Genomic DNA, 18,432 nt, shown 5'->3' on the forward strand with positions numbered 1-18,432 from the left:
CTGCAGTTCACGTGGTGCACAGGATTTCTGTCTGAAGAGGGGAGGCAAGGACTTACCTCCTCCAAATTTGGACAGTTGGACCACTGGACAGTCTGGGTCACTTGGGTCCACCACCTATGTTCCAGGGGCCATTCTTGTCAGGATGAGAGGGGTCCCAGAGTACCAGTGCTGCTGAAGTTTGGTGCCTGCTGGAGCAGGGGGAAGATTCTGTCAACCCACTGGAGATTTCTTTGTGGCTTCCAGTGCAGGATTAAGGTAGGCAGCCCCCAAAGCATGCACCACCATGAAACAGTTGAGAAAGCCAGCACGATTAGCTGTTACAATGTTGCTGGTAGTCTTCTTGCTACTTTGTTGCAGTTTTGCAGGCGTCCTGGAGCAGTCAGCGGTTGATCCTTGGCAGAAGTCAAAGAGAGAGGGGCAGAGGAACTCTAGTGAATTCTTGCAAGTCGTTATCTGAGGAAAAGCCCACTGGAGAGACCCTAAATAGCCCTCAGAAAAGGATTGGCCACCTAGTCAGGTAAGCACCTATCAGGAAGGGTCCCTGACGTCACCTGCTGGCACTGGACACTCAGAGGCCTCCAGAGTGCCCTCACACCTCTGGATCCAAGATGGCAGATGTCTGGGACACACTGGAGGAGCTCTGGGCAGCACCCCTGGGGTGGTGATGGACAGGGGAGTGGTCACTCCCCTTTCCTTTGTCCAGTTTTGCGCCAACCGGTGTAGACTGGCTTACGCAAGGAGCACCATCTGTGCCCTTCAAAGCATTTCCAGAGGCTTGGAGAGGCTACTCCTCCCCAGCCTTTAACACCTATTTCCAAAAGGAGAGGGTGTAACACCCTCTCTCAGAGGAAATTCTTTGTTATGCCTTCCTGGGACTGGGCTGCCCAGACCCCAAGAGGGCAGAACCCTGTCTGTGGGGTGGCAGCAGCGGTAGCTGCAGAGAAAACCCCAGAGAGCTGGTTTGGCAGTACAAGGGGTCCATAGTGGAGCCCCGGGGATGCATGGAATTGGCACCCCAATACCAGATTTGGCATGGGGGGACAATTCCATGATCTTAGAAATGTTGCATGGCCATATTCAGAGTTATCATTGTGAAGCTACATATAGGTATTGACCTATATGTAGAGCACACGTGTAATGGTGTCCCCACACTCACAAAGTCCGGGGAAATGGCCCTGAACTATATGGGGAACACCTTTGCTAGTGCCAGGGTGCCCTCACACTTAGTAACTTTGCACCTAACCTTCAACAAGTGAAGGTTAGACATATAGGTGACTTATAAGTTACTTAAGTGCAGTGAAAATGGCTGTGAAATAACATGTGCATTATTTCACTCGGGCTGCAGTGGCAGTCCTGTGTAAAGGTTTGTCTGAGCTATGAGCACTGGGGTCCTGGCTAGCAGGATTCCAGTGAGACAGGCAAAAACAAACTGACATACATGTAAAAATGGGGGTAACATGCCAGGCAAGATGGTACTTTCCTACAATTAGTACCTCACTAATATTCATGAGGTTGGTTGAAATAAAACTCACTGCGATATGGTATTTTGAGAAATGTTCACAACATATCCATGCATATGGTGACCATTGGTGAGCATACTTATTCTACTTTTCTTGAATTCATTCTAAGTACACCTGGCCCTAGGTTTCCTGGGCCTCATGTTGTTTAACATCTGCATTATCAGGCTTAAAAAATATAGCTGGAGATGCTAGTTGTGGATGTCAATTCATTAAAGTCCAGGAGTTCCATTTTCCCAGATAATGTAATATTATTTTCAAAAACATAAAACCCACACTTAAAATTGCTCGTAGAACATCTAATATATGTGTTAATGGCAGGATTTAGCAATATACATTGACAAAGTGTACATTATGATTTTGGGACATATCCCAGCTTAATGCATAAATGCATAATTAAATGGAAGTCGTGTTAGTGTTGTTAGTTTACATTCCAAAGAGAATTTGAGATGGCCTCCACAGGCAGAAAAATCCTCCCTATATCTTGTTCACTTACAGAAATAATCCTGTATAATGATACAAAATGTGGGTATATGGACCTTTTATTTCATTACAACTTCTTAGAATCACCACTGGAAGTATCCCTGTGTGCAATGGCCACATTTTTTGTTCCATAGGAGAAAACATCTGTACTATGGGTTCGTTCCTTGAAAAAATTGGTTCTACTGTGTCAGAAATGAACTGTCTATGTGGCGATTACCTCTCAAATGGGGTGTGGAGTGGGGGTTATATGTTACAGCTTGGGCAGAGGATAGCCTCTGTCACTATGACATCATTAGCAGAATATAAATGTCATCTCAATCCCTCAGTTAAGTTTGGTGTTAATGTCAGTATTTGATTATATTTGTTCTCACCGTGGAAACCCCTGTGACCCGTATTAATAGCTATGTGGATGTTGATGCGATTGTCTTCAACAATGGTACAAATTACAGTGAAAGAATGGAACCAATGATTGTTTTAGTGCAGTTTGCCCTACAAAATCATAAGAAAAGTAAATTGACGTATCAACATAGGTTGGGTTAATTTCCTTGGTAAAGACATATGAATCAATGAGTCAGTGAGTGAGTGAGTGAGTGAGGGTGTAAGTGTAGTGTCTTATGTATAAATGACATACTCAGGCATCATTAAAGCATGCATCAAAGAAGATATATATTAAGTAGCTCTTAATTCTTTCCTTGTAGTGCCGTAGCTCTCTCTAAATGGCCAATTTGCTTATTTTTACATTGTCACAAAAATTTTGCAGCCAAAAATACTGTCAATGCTACTGCTTTATCTAGAAGAAAAAAAAACTTCAACTTTGAAGTTGGTGTTTGCTTAAACCAGAGGCCGCTGATTTACCTTCAGAGTTGAACCTCTATATAGCTCCATTCCAAACCAGGAGGCTTATTATAGAAAGTGTTGAGGGGCATAACAAGCTTGATCCCACTTTCTGGGCCTCTGGGCACTTAAATATTACAAAGGTGGACCCAAATGCTTGCATAGCACCTTTCATAATGCAGGACACACCAGTACCTGTTGGAGGAGGCATGTTCTAGTTGGCTGAGACAAGGCCATAGCCAGGAAGAACCTACCACTTTGGCATGGATGGGCAATTACACTCACTGTATAACGTGCACTCACTCTTGGGGAGCTTTGCACAGAGCAGTCAGGCTTATCACAGGGGCAATGTATAAAGCTTTGGCATCGCATTACCACACAACAAATACCCTGAGCGCCACAAAAGCAACTTCACAAAAGGTGTATGTACATACAGTTTTTATTCAACACACACATCAGTTAACACAACATGAACATCATGTAAATTTGGGCATCAATCACATTTAAAAATATCACTAGCAGTACTAGACCCAATTGTGTTAAAACAACATCAGCAGTATGTACATTTGAGAAAAACAATACTCTCCTTCCCAGCACTGTCATGCGATGCCAAAACATTGTCAGCACAAGCCCCACCCTAGCGATTACCCCAATGCAATTATACACAGTTATAGGGTGCACCCCGGTTTACAACGTTAGCAGCAATGTGAACATTCAGCAAACAGCAGCACTTTTCAATAGCTATGTGACCTAGACCGCACAGGTAAAACAAAATTTTAACCATGATCGGTCTCTGACAAAGAAACAATGTGTACAGCACAGCACCAGGTGGTGTAGTCAATCGCAGGCAGTCACTCCCACTAACTCTCTCCACACCATTATGCAGTGCCATGGATAGCAAGCAGGCTAGTATAACACGCATTCGCACAGACTCACTCCCAGCACCCTAATGCAGTACACTGATAACTGGCAGCCTAGTGGTGACTGCGCTCACAGACCCCCTTAGCACCAAACCTTCCTGCACCCTCTAACCAGTTACTACTATGCTGCCCTCCATGACCTGCAGTTGAAGGCACCCATTCCCTGGATACTAGGCCACTTGTGGCAGGAATTACACTTATTCAGGTTCCTGAGGCAAACTTGGGGGAAGAAAGAGATAACAGCTAATCATGCAACAGTCAGCAAATGGAGGTCTGACCACTACTCAGTAAGTTCACTCAGGGGTCTCCATACTGTGCCTTCACGCGTAGACCCCCATCAACAAAGCAGAGGATGGAGGGTCACTTTGGGTCATGCGCTGTTCATGGTGGTTCCTAGTCAAGCTAGGCACTCCAATACACAAATAGTTACCAAATATCGCACCTCCCTGGTAGGGGGCACAACATCTGGGCACGATGACTGGAGTCATCTCGAACAGTCCCGGTTGTGCATGAAGAGTTACCATATCCTCACCTTCCTTGAAGGATACACGCCTTGTGGTGCGCAATTACTTGAGTTGCATCAGATGATTCTGGTGACCCATGAAGTGTTACCAATCTCTGTGCCTTCCTGGAATGGGGCAGAATGCCGGGTGTATGATGGCTTGGGTCACCCCAGACAGCTACAAGTTATCAAGGCTGTACCTCCCTGGAATGAGGCACAACATCTGGTGCGTGATAACTTGGGCTGCACCAGACAATTCTGTATGAGCATGAAGAGTTCCAATCCCATACCTCCTGTGTCTGAGGCACAACATCTGGTGTGCTATGACTTGAGCCACTCCAGGCAAATCTGAACACACACAGAAAGCTACCAATGCCGTACCTCCTTGGCATAACGCACAACATCTGGTGGTGATGACTTGAGCCGCACTAGATAATTCTGGTCACACACACAGAAGCAAGGTCAATGGTGCTACATGATGTAGAATTATACAATGGGTAAACCCCCTGTCTCCTAGGGTTGCAACCAGTGAATCAGCACTGTACACAATGAGCATGCAGTCGGTGAAGCACAGGAGAAATTCAGCACGCTCGACAAAGGCAGCCAAGCAGGGTCCCTAAACCGGTGAATCCACCCACTGCCAACAACATGCTTATGCATGTTGTGGCCAGACAGTAAAGGGCCACTCTCCTTGAATACGGGCAGTACTTTGAAGGCTCTGCACCAGACAAATCCGATCTCCAGGCACAATACTTATTTCCATGCCCGCACTGCTGCTTCCAGGTGATGTTCAGCAGACGATGTAGCCACTTAAGAGGGCACCACTCTCCAGATGACACAGGCAGAAGGTATAGGCCACTCGCAGGAGGTCTTTGATGTCCATGAGACCTCTGCAAAAGAGAAGGGAGCAAGCCAACAAGCCCTTAGAGAGCACAGTTCAGGGTGCCACACTGCAGAAACCAGTTTGCCTAGGCCAGCCACAATGCAGGAAGGGTGGTGGTCCCTCCCTAGGGCAGAAATTACTCCTTGTACACAGCAAATTTTTCTGGCAGTGTGCACCACGTTCCTGCAAGTGTATCTCTACTTTGCTGCAGTGTGGCAACAGTAGATATACTTTAGCGTGCCTTTCAAGTTGGGTGAGGGTCAGAATGTTCCCCTTTGACCACAGACGTCTCCCCTAAATTTCATTCCTGTCTGCCATGAGGCTGTGGAATGCAAATCTTAATCTTTAGTGGGGCCATGATCTGGCTTCAAGAGGCCAAGTGTCAGAACCTCTACCTCCAATCTATCCAGCCAGGCTGCAAATGGCAGAGATCTTTATTCCAGTTGTGTAACCAAGTTTTATAGCTGTTGCTAGGGAATGTACAGATGTGCTCCTCTATCCCCCATTGTGGACTCAAGTTGAATTAAAAGGCACTCAAAGTGTTTTAGGCAGAGACAAGCCCACATTCTCAAAATGGCAATCTCCATGATTATTGGCAAAACCACATTTATAATAGAAGGGGGTTTGTCAAGATTAATCCATTGATAGTAAACAATGTGAGGCTGCTCTGCTGCAATCCACAGTTGCAACCAGGAGTAACTGTAACACTTCCCCAATGCTAATCTATGGGCAGAGCAGCTACTATGTAGTGAGAACACACATGTGTATTCTTCACTATCTGGGCGTATGTGCCCTTGTGCACACACAAGTCCGCATTTGCAGGCTGAAAAAAAGTTTACAAGCACCATAGGTGCAAGTGAACACACAGGCCTGCAAGGTCAGGCGGGATAAAGCACCTGTGGTACTACTGCACACACACAGGCAAGCTCCACTTCCCAACATATGTGGGGAGGTGGGAGTGCATGTTCACACTATACTTACAGTGGGAAAGTGCCAAGGGCCCTAAGGTCACTAAGAGAGAATCAGGAAAACCTACTAGAAAAAGAAAAAATGTTTGGGGAAACACCACCTCAGCGTGTCAGGTCTGACAGTACCAGTGTAAACTCAAGGAGGAGTTTGCCTGATGTGCTTGGCGATATGTCCCATGCAACTGAGGAAACATATTGCCACTGCACCTGCACCATATTACAGACGTGGAGGCAGAGGCAAAAGAGATTTTGAGAGATGCACTGACTGTGCTCTACAAAGAAGTACAGCACAATAAGGGTCATATATAGGCCCTGGTCTGTGTCGGTCTTACACCACGCAATGTGGTTCAAGAGCGAAACAAAGCTTAAGTGAGATTTATGAAGCCTCGCAAGGCCACTGTGCATTGCCCTGCATGGCTACATAACTCTTGAGTAATGTAATGTAGCACAAATTGTTACGTTACTATTCAAGGAGGTGTTTCTATGGGTGTTGCCTGGGTTTTCCCATGCAACATCCATGGATTTTGCTGCATTTCTAGATTTGCAACCTGGAAATTCTTCAAAAAGACGTCTCCCCGGAGAGGCGTGACAAGGAGAAACATGTTTATTTCTCATTGTTTTTTCTTCTTTCTGTGTGTGCTGCATTATTCAGCACACACACAAAGAGGAAAGAACCTCATAGGATTGTTCTTGTGCAGGAAGGTGTTCCTTCCTACACAAAAAACAATCTTGCAAGCAACACAGGCACCGTTTTACCATGGTGCAAGGGTGTCTGCATTGGCTCTAGGCAGCCAAAAGGGTGCCAACGCAGAGGGTAAGGGCAGGTATTTGATCCAAAGCAGTGTGGCAGCAAAAATTACTACACTACCTGGTGTCAAAGAGAGAGAAAAAAAATGCACCATATCTATTAAGAAATGGCCCTTTTTTTTTCTATCATTCAGCTCTGGCAAACTCTTGACTGGCATGTGCAAACTACACACAATTGCGCTATAATGCAAGGTGGTGTGTGTTCTCAAAAGCATAGGTTTTGTACTGGAAGGTGACACTTCCAGTACAAAAACTAACCTTGAAACTTTCACAACTTTGTATTTGTCCTGAACAGTGCAGCACACATGCAAATTCGGAACAGTAAGGTGAAATGAAAATATTTCTCAACGTTATGCCTGCCTCGAGGAGGCATATGTGATTTCTTCTGTAAATCACTGTCTATGAATGTTAGTAGATACTGATTTACATCAAAACCCCTGGGTGGTTAAAAAGACCATGAAACACCCATGTAACACCCACCTGACACACTACTTCGCAATGTAACACATAGCACAACCGTGTGTTACTTGAGGGAGCTTCCAAAGCAAATCCTGGTTTGTGCCGGATTATAGATTTTACTGCAACTCACTTTTGTGATGCAACCGTGGGCCAAAGTGTTAGTAAATTAGGGCCCACTGTTTTTCTGCAGTCTCTCAGTCAGTTTTGCCCATTTTACCTGATATCTTTCTACAACACTCCATCTCCGTATCCCACACCTCATCTCTTTCCTCTTCTGCACCCTCTTTTCACTCTCTCCTACAAATAGTTCCCTGCATCTTCTTTAATTAAGCTCCTCGTCATAGACAAATGCATCCAGTCACTTGTAAGCACGCCTTTTCTTTATCTTTTGCCCTGGCAATATATCATTAGTTGTGTACCTCTTTCACACATTTTTGCATGAAATCATATCTACAATTGACACATCTAACCATTTCACTATGCCCTCTGCAAAGGGGCCAAGGATTGGATGAACATAAGTTCTGAACCACTTTATGACCCACTAAAGGGCACTATGGGAAATTTACTCTGCTTTCTGTCTGAACTCAACTGCTCTCTAGTGTGGCCTTTACAAATGCCTTGTTGGGAAGTAGATTATTGGTAAAGTCAGGTAAGTACCTACAGTTAGCAAAAGGCCACTAACCCCCACTAGGTCCAGTTAGGTCTCAATAAATTAACCCCAGCTCAACCCTTGGTAACTTGTCAAAGAGCAACAAGGCTTAACTTAGGAGACAAAGGCCCAGATTTATGAGGGTCTAGTGCCATCTAAGGACACATTAGATTAATTTATTTGTATGCTAATGTGGCGTTAGATGGCTAAAAACGCCACACCAGATTTACAAAGTGGATTAGAATCAGATAAGGGGAACCCAAGATATGAGAATAAATGTTTTTTTAGCACATATAAACTTAAGGCGCCAATCTGAACATCTGGTTGCACTAAATTGGCACAAAGTCATAATTTGAGGCTGACTGTGATGGAGTCCTGTTCAGCTACAGCAAGCAGGAGGCCTCGGTCAATAGTTTACCTTCAAACTTAGTTCTCTTCTTGAAGATTTCCTTCACCAGGACAAAGTCGCAGATTGCATCTGACCCTCTTCTGATATGCGTTGCAGGAGACCTCTGTGAAGAATTCTACTTTCAGACTTCATCCGGGCCGAACCTGAAATTGGATCCGATCTCCCTGGAGCCCTCCTCGGATTCACTGCACAAAAAGCCTCGGTCCTCATTTTACATTCAGACTTTGTCACTTTTTTTGAGTTTTTACTCTCCGACGTCAGCAGACCCTCCCCTGCAAGCCATTTTCAAGCCATCAGATTGCCTTTCCAGAAGTCCCCAGTGAAATCCTAGAAGTCTGGGACTCCCGAGCTTTTCAGCAGGACAAACTTGCAGGTCAGGCGGGGTTGCAGTCAACATAAACCAGCTTGACTCACAATGTCGGGTCAGTCCCTTACTGGAGGTTTTTTTACCAAATGTTCTCCAAACGTCTCGATCTTCTTTCAGAAGGTCTTTGAAGGTCCTTTAGGAGTCCACAAATCACCCCAAGGATCCAGAAGCTCTGAGTGTCTTGAGGGTTTGGACTCCAACTCCCAGAATGCACCTGGCTCAAACTCCAAAATGACCACTGGACAGTGGTCAGTTGGTCAACTTCTTCAGACTATGATGCAGGGGACTCTGGTCAGTTATTGTTTACCTGTGGCAAAGAGGGAGTCCCTCCCTGAAGCAGTAGAAGGCAGCCAAAATCCTTTTAGTGGTGAAGTCCAAGTGTGCAGCTGGTGCAGTCCTTCAGAGTGCAGTGTCCAGGTGCATGTCAGGGGTCCAGCAGGGTAGTCCATCTTCTTCTTCTTTGACTTGTTCCCTGTAGGAATCTGAAATGTGGGTGCAACTCTGCCATATTTATCCTTGCTCCTGGAGTGGGAAGCAGGGGGGGCAACTGTCCAATCACAGGCAAGCCACCACCCTCTTGGATGTCCACTTCCTGGGAAGTGTGGAAAAAATCAATCACAGGGAGTAACATTCCTCTGAAATCCAACATAGCAGAAATTCAATCTCGGAGGTTAGGTCTGACTGAGCCCATACACAGGGGTAGATAAAAATACCTTAGCACACCCCTTTCCTGCCCTCTCCTTATCTTATCAGGGGTGTATGTGGTTGTCTGGGTTTGAAGGAAATGGGGGAGGCCCTCAGCTGCTCCAAATGTCCTTCCTTCTTTTGAAGTGCAGTTTGGTTGCTCTCCTCAAATCCTGTTTTACCTTCTGCTGAGGCAGATCTCCTCCCCCAGGCACTTCCTTTGTCCTCAGCCCATGCCACTTCACAACTCGACAAGGCAGCCTGGCAAGGTGTAGGAGGCTGCACTGGCTTGTAGTGAGTACCAAGGGGTACTTACACCTTGCACCAGGCCCAGGTATCCCTTATTAGTGTATAGGGTGTCTAGCAGCTTAGGCTGATAGATAATGGTAGCTTAGCAGAACAGCTTAGGCTGAACTAGGAGACGAGTGAAGCTCCTACAGTACCACTAGTGTCACTTGCACAATATCATAAGAAAACACAATACACAGATATACTAAAAATAAAGGTACTTTATTTTTATGACAATATGCCAAAGTATCTCAGAGTGTACCCTCAGTATGAGGATAGCAAATATACACAAGATATATGTACACAATACCAAAAATATGCAGTATAGTCTTAGAAAACAGTGCAAACAATGTATAGTTACAATAGGATGCAATGGGGACACATAGGGATAGGGGCAACACAAACCATATACTCCAAAAGTGGAATGCGAACCACGAATGGACCCCAAACCTATGTGACCTTGTAGAGGGTCGCTTGGACTATTAGAAAATAGTAAGGGTTAGAAAAATAGCCCACCCCAAGACCCTGAAAAGTGAGTGCAAAGTGCACTAAAGTTCCCCAAAGGACAAAGAAGTTGTGATAGGGGAATTCTGCAGGAAAGACACAAACCAGCAATGCAACAACAATGGATTTCCAGTCGAGGGTACCTGTGGAACAAGGGGACCAAGTCCAAAAGTCACAAGCAAGTCGGAGATGGGCAGATGCCCAGGAAATGCCAGCTGTGGGTGCAAAGAAGCTGCTACTGGACAGTAGAAGCTGAGGATTCTGCACAAACAACAAGGGCTAGAGACTTCCCCTTTGGAAGATGGATCTCTCACTCTGTGGAGAGTCGTGCAGAAGTATTTTCCCGCCGAAAGACCACCAACAAGCCTTGCTAGCTGCAAATTGTGCAGTTAGGGTTTTTGGGTGCTGCAGTAGCCCAGAAAGGACCAGGATGTCGCCAATTGCGTCTGGGGACAGAGGGAGCGTCGAGCAAGACAAAGAGCCCTCTCAGAAGCAGGCAGCACCCGCAAAAGTGCCAGAACAGGCACTACGAAGAAGAGTGAAACGGTGCTCACCCGAAGTTGCACAAAGGAGTCCCACGCTGCCGGAGACCAACTTAGAATGTCGTGCAATGCAGGTTAGAGTGCCGTGGACCCAGGCTTGGCTGTGCACAAAGGATTTCCGATGGAAGTGCACAGAGGCCGGAGTAGCTGCAAAAGTCGCGGTTCCCAGCAATGCAGTCTGTCGTGGGGAGGCAACGACTTACCTCCACCATACTTGAACTGAAGAGTCACTGGACTGTGGGAGTCACTTGGACACAGTTTCTGGATTCAAGGGACCTCGCTTGTCGTGCTGAGAGGAGACCCAGGGGACCGGTGATGCAGTTCTTTGGTGCCTGCGGTAGACTACCCCCACAGCATGCACCACCAGGAAAACCCACCAGGAAAACTGTCGAGAAGTCGGCAGGATCAGCGTTACAGAGTTGCAGTAGTCGTATTTGCTACTTTGTTGCAGTTTTGCAGACTTCCAGCGCGGTCAGCAGTCGATTCCTTGGCAGAAGGTGAAGAGAGAGATGCAGAGGAACTCTGATGAGCTCTTGCATTCGTTATCTAAGGAATTCCCCAAAGCAGAGACTCAACATAGCCAGAAAAGAGGGTTTGGCTACTTAGGAGAGAGGATAGGCTAGCAACACCTGGAAGAGCCTATCAGAAGGAGTCTCTGACGTCACCTGCTGGCACTGGCTACTCAGAGCAGTCCAGTGTGCCAGCAGCCCCTCTGTTTCCAAGATGGCAGAGGTCTGGAGAACACTGGAGGAGCTCTGGGCACCTCCCAGGGGAGGTGCAGGTCAGGGGAGTGGTCACTCCCCTTTCCTTTGTCCAGTTTTGCGCCAGAGCAGGACTAAGGGGTCCCTGAACCGGTGTAGACTGGCTTATGCAGAGATGGGCACCATCTGTGCCCATGAAAGCATTTCCAGAGGCTGGGGGAGGCTACTCCTCCCCTGCCTTCACACCATTTCCCAAAGGGAGAGGGTGTAACACCCTCTCTCTGAGGAAGTCCTTTGTTCTGCCATCCTGGGCCAGGCCTGGCTGGACCCCAGGAGGGCAGAAACCTGTCTGAGGGGTTTGCAGCAGCAGCAGCTGCAGTGAAACCCCCGAAAAGGCAGTTTGGCAGTACCCAGGTCTGTGCTACAGACCACTGGGATCATGGGATTGTGCCAACTATGCCAGGATGGTATAGAGGGGGCAATTCCATGATCATAGACATGTTACATGGCCATATTCGGAGTTACCATTGTGAAGCTACACATAGGTAGTGACCTATGTGCAGTGCACGCGTGTAATGGTGTCCCCGCACTCACAAAGTCCGGGGAATTTGCTCTGAACAATGTGGGGGCACCTTGGCTATTGCCAGGGTGCCCTCACACTAAGTAACTTTGCACCTAACCTTTACCAGGTAAAGGTTAGACATATAGGTGACTTATAAGTTACTTAAGTGCAGTGGTAAATGGCTGTGAAATAACGTGGACGTTATTTCACTCAGGCTGCAGTGGCAGGCCTGGGTAGTATTTGTCAGAGCTCCCTATGGGTGGCAAAAGAAATGCTGCAGCCCATAGGGATCTCCTGGAACCCCAATACCATGGGTACCTCAGTACCATATACTAGGGAATTATAAGGGTGTTCCAGTATGCCAATGTGAATTGGTGAAATTGGTCACTAGCCTGTTAGTGACAATTTGGAAAGAAATGAGAGAGCATAACCACTGAGGTTCTGGATAGCAGAACCTCAGTGAGACAGTTAGTCATAACACAGGTAACACTTTCAGGCACACTTATGAGCACTGGGGCCCTGGCTGGCAGGGTCCCAGTGACACATACAACTAAAACAACATATATACAGTGAACAATGGGGGTAACATGCCAGGCAAGATGGTACTTTCCTACACAAGGCTGTAAGAGGCTGGCCAATCAGAGAAGGGCACTACAGAGCTGAAGTTGGCAACATTCAAGTAGAGTTCTAAAACCTTTTCCCAGAACTAGTTATATCAAATTCAACAATGGCATGTTGTTGGATTTATTATAACAATAAGTTTGATACCAAACTTGAAATATTTAGCTCCGTTTGAGACTTTATTAATTAAAAATAAAGCCTCTCATGTTAGCCTATGGAACCCATTCACTACAGTGAGGGAACAAATGAATTTGTCTATTTTCCCCTCTCCAGAAGTTATAAAACATCTTTTATAAAGTCCCTGCTTATAGTTACTTAGCACCCAGCCTAGAGGCACTTAGGGCTTACCTTAGGGGTGACATATGTAAAAGTAAGGTAGTTTAAGACTTTAGAAGTACTTTTAATTCCAAAGTCGAATTTGAAGATAATTTGAGGATAACTTCAATTTAAAAGCAGGCAGCAAAGCAGGCCTCCCTTTGAAATGACACTGGGCACCTCAGCAGTGCAGCTATGGGTTCACTACCTATGCTGGGGTCACTAAACCTACATACCCTACCATATAATAGGGACTTATAGGTAGACTGATAAAGCCGTTTGTAATTAGCCTAATTTGCATATCCACTTTACACAGAGACTGGCCCTGGGACCGGTTGGCAGTACCAGGGCAAAGCCAAAAGTCAGTAACCACCAGTATCTGCCCAAAGGTTTTTGGGGTGACCAGCAAAATGAAGGACTTTCCTACCACCTACTTACAAACTAAACTCACAAAGATAAATAGAGGCAGCTCCTTTTCATAGTACACACACAAAATTGGAATGAAATGTTGCATGAGAAACTACAGAATATAATATCCTGAAAAACTCAATAAATCGTACAGAAATCAAGAGTATGTAAAATATTAAATGCAAATAGGAACAACATTGCTATTCACAAGCTGAGAGACCAGTCTCTATTTTCGCTGGCAGGAACTTTTCCAAAGGGTTCACTGTGTACCCCGCCTGATTCGCCCCCCACCTACTGGATTTTTCTCCCTTATTCGGGGTCTATTGCCTACCATGGCATACAGAGGCAAGAGGAACAGAACTGGAAGGCTGCTGTAAGGAGGTCAGACTTACAGCTAAATTAAAGGCAGAGGCTCTCTGTTGGAAAGGCTGATGCTAGTGGCTGACCAGAGGCATAGTTGGTAGAGATTCCACCTGTGGTCAATTGGTTCTAAAAGAGGCCTGGGAACCAGACGTATGGCTTCCTCTCTTCCAGACCTCTTCATTCCAGAAAAATTGAGAGAGAAACTGTTGGCATCGCCCAATGTATCCATACATAGGAACTCTTAAAAGAGGATAGCACAAAATGGAATAGTATAAAACACATGGGTGAAGAGCCACTGGAAGCTCCATTTTAGGTCCTCTCAGTAAAGTTGAATGGGATTCTGTGTGTTGGCACTTATATGCCTTTTGTTATCTAAATTGTTCTAAATAGGAAAGATTTCCCTGAGATGTGAGTTATAGAATGTCGCCTTAGTTGAAAGCGATCCGTTGTACCTCTTTGCGTGGTATATATGGTTGGTTTTGCGAACTGATCCATGTTTAGGTGATAAAATTTTCCCAATGCCCTCTTTTAGATGGAGTTTTGGTTACAAGGTCAGATGCACAAGGAAAGACTGGCAAAATTCTGAAATCTGCCCCGTTTGGTTTCATCCTATATCTGAAGTCCATTTTTTACTTTATGGGGACTGCCCTCTCCAATAAGAATTCAATCCGTAAATCAGGATCTGGAATTTCAAATTGAAATTTACTTTTTTAATTAAGTGAAACTCTCAATTGTGAAATGGACCCAAAGCGATTTCCCAAAAACGACCCTATTCGCGGAACTTCACTGACTTTTTCAGGCCCCCTTGTTTAATGTACCCTTCCCCGTACCTATCCTTAAACTTATATGAGCGAATCCACAATAATAGCAGATTTTCCTCCATCCTAAGTTCCCTTGTTCCTCTTCAAAAATACTTTATATAGGGAATTTTATATATTTAAGTTTACAAACACCTTAGTGAATTGTACACATAACGCTTCTTTCTTAGGGGGTGTGAGGTCCAGATACAATTTAAAATGAGCATTGCATGTATTCTGTTCAGACTGATGCTTATGTCACCAAATAGGTCTTGTTATGTGGAGGGTCTGCCTCGGTCATGCACCGATTTCTAATCAATATCTTACCTCCCTTTCCGCCACATCATAGCTGTCAGCTCTGGCCTTATCTAAAAATAACACAACAAACAGGAAAGAAATAAAATGACAGTGTAGTGAGAAAAGTGTTCTGCATAACACATGACTATATTTTATTTTGCAAAGCAGTCCAACATTGTAAACATTCTGATACATGAAACTCCTTCTTCCTGCCTATACATTTTAAACATAAACTCCTCGAGTCAGAACGGCCTCTCCTTTAAGTAGTTTTGAAAACTAAGTGAGCAGGTTCATTCACAGATTAATGCTTACATTAATTATGACACCATGAACAATGTTAACCCTCTAAATCTCCTGCAACTGCGTGATCACTTGAAGCACTGCAGAGAATGTTGCCACTCCCTTGCAATCTCCGTGGTGCATGCAATCAAAGGTCACCTGGAAGATGTCTCTGCATTTCAGTATGGCTCATGTCATTTTTATCCCTCCTATATGACTTGTGTTACTGTAAGTTCTTCATGGGTCTCACTCTTACTTCCTGTATCATCTGTTAGACAGATTACCCTCTCCACCAAACTGAAGGCCCACCCTCCCCATTTAGAGTCGGGCGGACCTGCAGTATGTCGACAGAGAAGACCGACGTGCTTCTCTGACGATCTGACAAAGTAAGGGCCATCAGTGGTTTTGGCATTTGTCTACTGCCCTATTTGGAGTAAGCCAACTAATGGCAAGTTTTCACTGGCCATCATTGCCAGGTAAAACCAGGCAGTAAGGGGCAGGGAGTAATTGCTTTTTTTACTCTCAAAAACAAAATCCTGCTCAGGTTTAAAAAACCATTGAAAGCTTGCTGTATGGCTCCATTATATTGAAAAAGCCATCCATCAAACTTTCAATACAGTTACAGGAATGGCAGTGGTGGCAGTCTCTGCCAATGCATGAGGTGTCCGCTGGGACGGTGAACATCTCTAAGGGGCATAATTATACTCCATTTGCGCTGAATTTGCGTCATTTGTTTACGCAAATTTGGTGCAAAACTAACTCCATATTTATATTTTGACGTAAGACCAGTCTAATGTCAAAAACTTTGGAGTTTGCACCATTTTTTAGATGCATGAATCCATCTTGCGTCAATGAGATGCAAGGTAGGCGTTCCCATATAAAAAATGGTGCTACCCCATAGTCCTATATTTATCCCCCCATGCTAAAATGATGCAAGGGTGGGAGGAGGGGCTAAATAAGGGTGCAAAGCTTGCTTGGCACCATTATTTAATGCATGGGTCAGACCAGGCGTTAGGGGACCTGTGGACCCATTGTCATGGTTAAACACCATGGAATGGGTCCACAAGTGCCCTCCTCAAGCCCCAGGGACAACCTCACCCACACCAGAGGGACACCGGAGGTTGGGGGACCCCATCCCAGGTAAGTGAGGTAAGTATAGGTAAGTCATTTTCTTTTTTTAAAATTAAAGTGCCATCAGTGCATTGGTCTGCTAAGACAGGAGGCACGTTGTATGGTTGGTTGTGCATCATAAAATGACGCTAGCCTGGTTAGAGGCATTTTTTTGCCTCTAACCATCCTGACATCATTTTTTGGTGCTAAACCCCCTTTTCCCATACCGCCACACCCACCTGGCAAAAGTCATTTTTTTTTACGCTAGACTACTCTTTTCACAGTCTTGCACCATTTCATAAATGTGGCGACCAGCTGGCGCTCAGGAATGGTGCAAGCCGGTGCTAAACTTTTTGATTCAAAACTGCATTAGTGCAGAGCATCACCAAGAATATATATGCCCCTAAATTTGGCAAGCAACTTACTCCCTCTTGGCAACTGAGAGGCATATTTATACTCCATTTGCGCTGAATTTGCGCCATTTTATTTTATGCAAATTCAGCGCAAAACTAACTCTACATTTATTTTTGGACCGTTAGATCCGTCTAACATAAAAATGTTGGAGTTTGCACTATTTTTTAGATGCATGAACCTACCTTGTGCTAACCCCATAGCCCCATATTTATCCTCCTGTGCTAAAACGATGCAGGGTGGGAGGAGGCTTGCTTTGCACCATTATTTAACGCCTAGGTCAGACCAGTAGTTACAGGACCTGTGGACCCATTTCCATGGTTAAACACCATGGAATGGGTCCACAGGTGCCCTCCTCAAGCCCCAGGGACACCCCCACACAGACCAGAGGGACACTGGAGGATGGGGGACCCCATCCCAGGTAAGTAGGGTAAGTATGGGCAAGTAATATATATCTTTTTTTAATTAAAGTGCCATTGTGGGCCAACTTGGTGCACCCTGCATGGCACAGGGTGCAATGGCCATGGCCAGGGTACCCTGGTTCCCTGTGCTGGCGACTGAGATGGTGGACATGACTCCTGTCTTTTCTTACATAGGAGTCATGGGGTATGGATGGTTTTGAATCAGAAAATGACGCTAGGCTGGTTAGTGGCATTTTCTTTTGCCCAAAGTAATTTTTTGGTGCAGAACCCCTTTCTCCCATATCACCACCCCAACTCGGATAACATAATTTTTTTTACGCTAGCCATCCTTTGCACTGGCTTGCGCCACTCTATAAATATGGGGCCTGGCTGGCGCTCAGGAATGAAGCAAGCCGGTGCTAAACTTTTTGATGCAAAATTGCATTAGTGCAGTTTTGCATCAAAAAGTATAAATATGAACCTGAGTACTTTACTCTGTCAACTCTAAATCGGGCCCCAAGTCTCTTTTGTGACTTATCATTTTAGTGTCTGCAACAAACTCTCGCTCACCTCCTCTGTGACCTGTGTCATTTTAAGCCCTGCAGAGAGGTTATCCTCACTTCTCCTGTGTGACGTGTGTCAGAATCATTATCAATTTACTTTATTCGGTACAAAGAAGACCATAAAAGACAACAAATAAATAACTAAAACATACAAATTCCTTGATCATAAAATATGCTAAATACATTATTGATACATAGTTCGAATTCTGTAAGCAGGGTATATAAAATTTTATACGACCTGAATTATAGCCACATTTCCCAGGTTATGTATATATAAATAAGCAAGCTGGCTAGTTCTAATGCTTTCTAATAAGAATAACGGAAGTAGAAACCTTTTTCTTCGGACAACGTAAAGAGTGCAAAATTGCATAAAGTGCAATGTGCTCTGGGATGTCTTTCCGTCACAGCGACATAGGGGAAGATTCTTAAACCAAGTTCCTCGAACTGGAAATGCCACCAAGTAGTGTAATGTGTTCAGGCGTAACCTCGTAAATAGGAACCTTTGTCGCTCAGGACTAATGATAGTCAGGTATAACTTTGGGTACATTTGATGTGTCAGGTTTCTTGCCTGTGTTCTACTTGTACCCGGGATTGACTCCAGGTCATGGCATTTCTGCCAGTATATATCTTTTACCTTTTTAATGTTTGAGAAAAAATTCTCCTAATCCTAAAGATTTTAGGGTCCATGTGTCATTCTGACTTGCGGTCTCTCTCACTTCTTTTCTGTTACTTAAGTTAAAATATATGTGGTGGGTACCTATGGTACTTACACTACACACCAGGTCCAT

The 18,432-nt window shown here is 45.0% G+C and overlaps 1 protein-coding gene across 1 annotated transcript in view; it reads right to left on the minus strand.

Moving 5' to 3' along the window:
- Window positions 1-18,432, minus strand: part of LOC138247288 (serine protease inhibitor Kazal-type 1-like) — a 146,428-nt gene that overhangs the window by 104,501 nt on the left and 23,495 nt on the right. The window contains exon 2 of the mRNA XM_069202002.1: window positions 14,911-14,951. Within this exon, the coding sequence (XP_069058103.1) occupies window positions 14,911-14,951 (41 nt within the window). The remainder of the gene's footprint in view (window positions 1-14,910; window positions 14,952-18,432) is intronic.

The sequence above is a fragment of the Pleurodeles waltl genome, chromosome 7 (genome assembly GCF_031143425.1).
Source record: "Pleurodeles waltl isolate 20211129_DDA chromosome 7, aPleWal1.hap1.20221129, whole genome shotgun sequence".
Lineage (NCBI taxonomy): Eukaryota > Metazoa > Chordata > Amphibia > Caudata > Salamandridae > Pleurodeles > Pleurodeles waltl.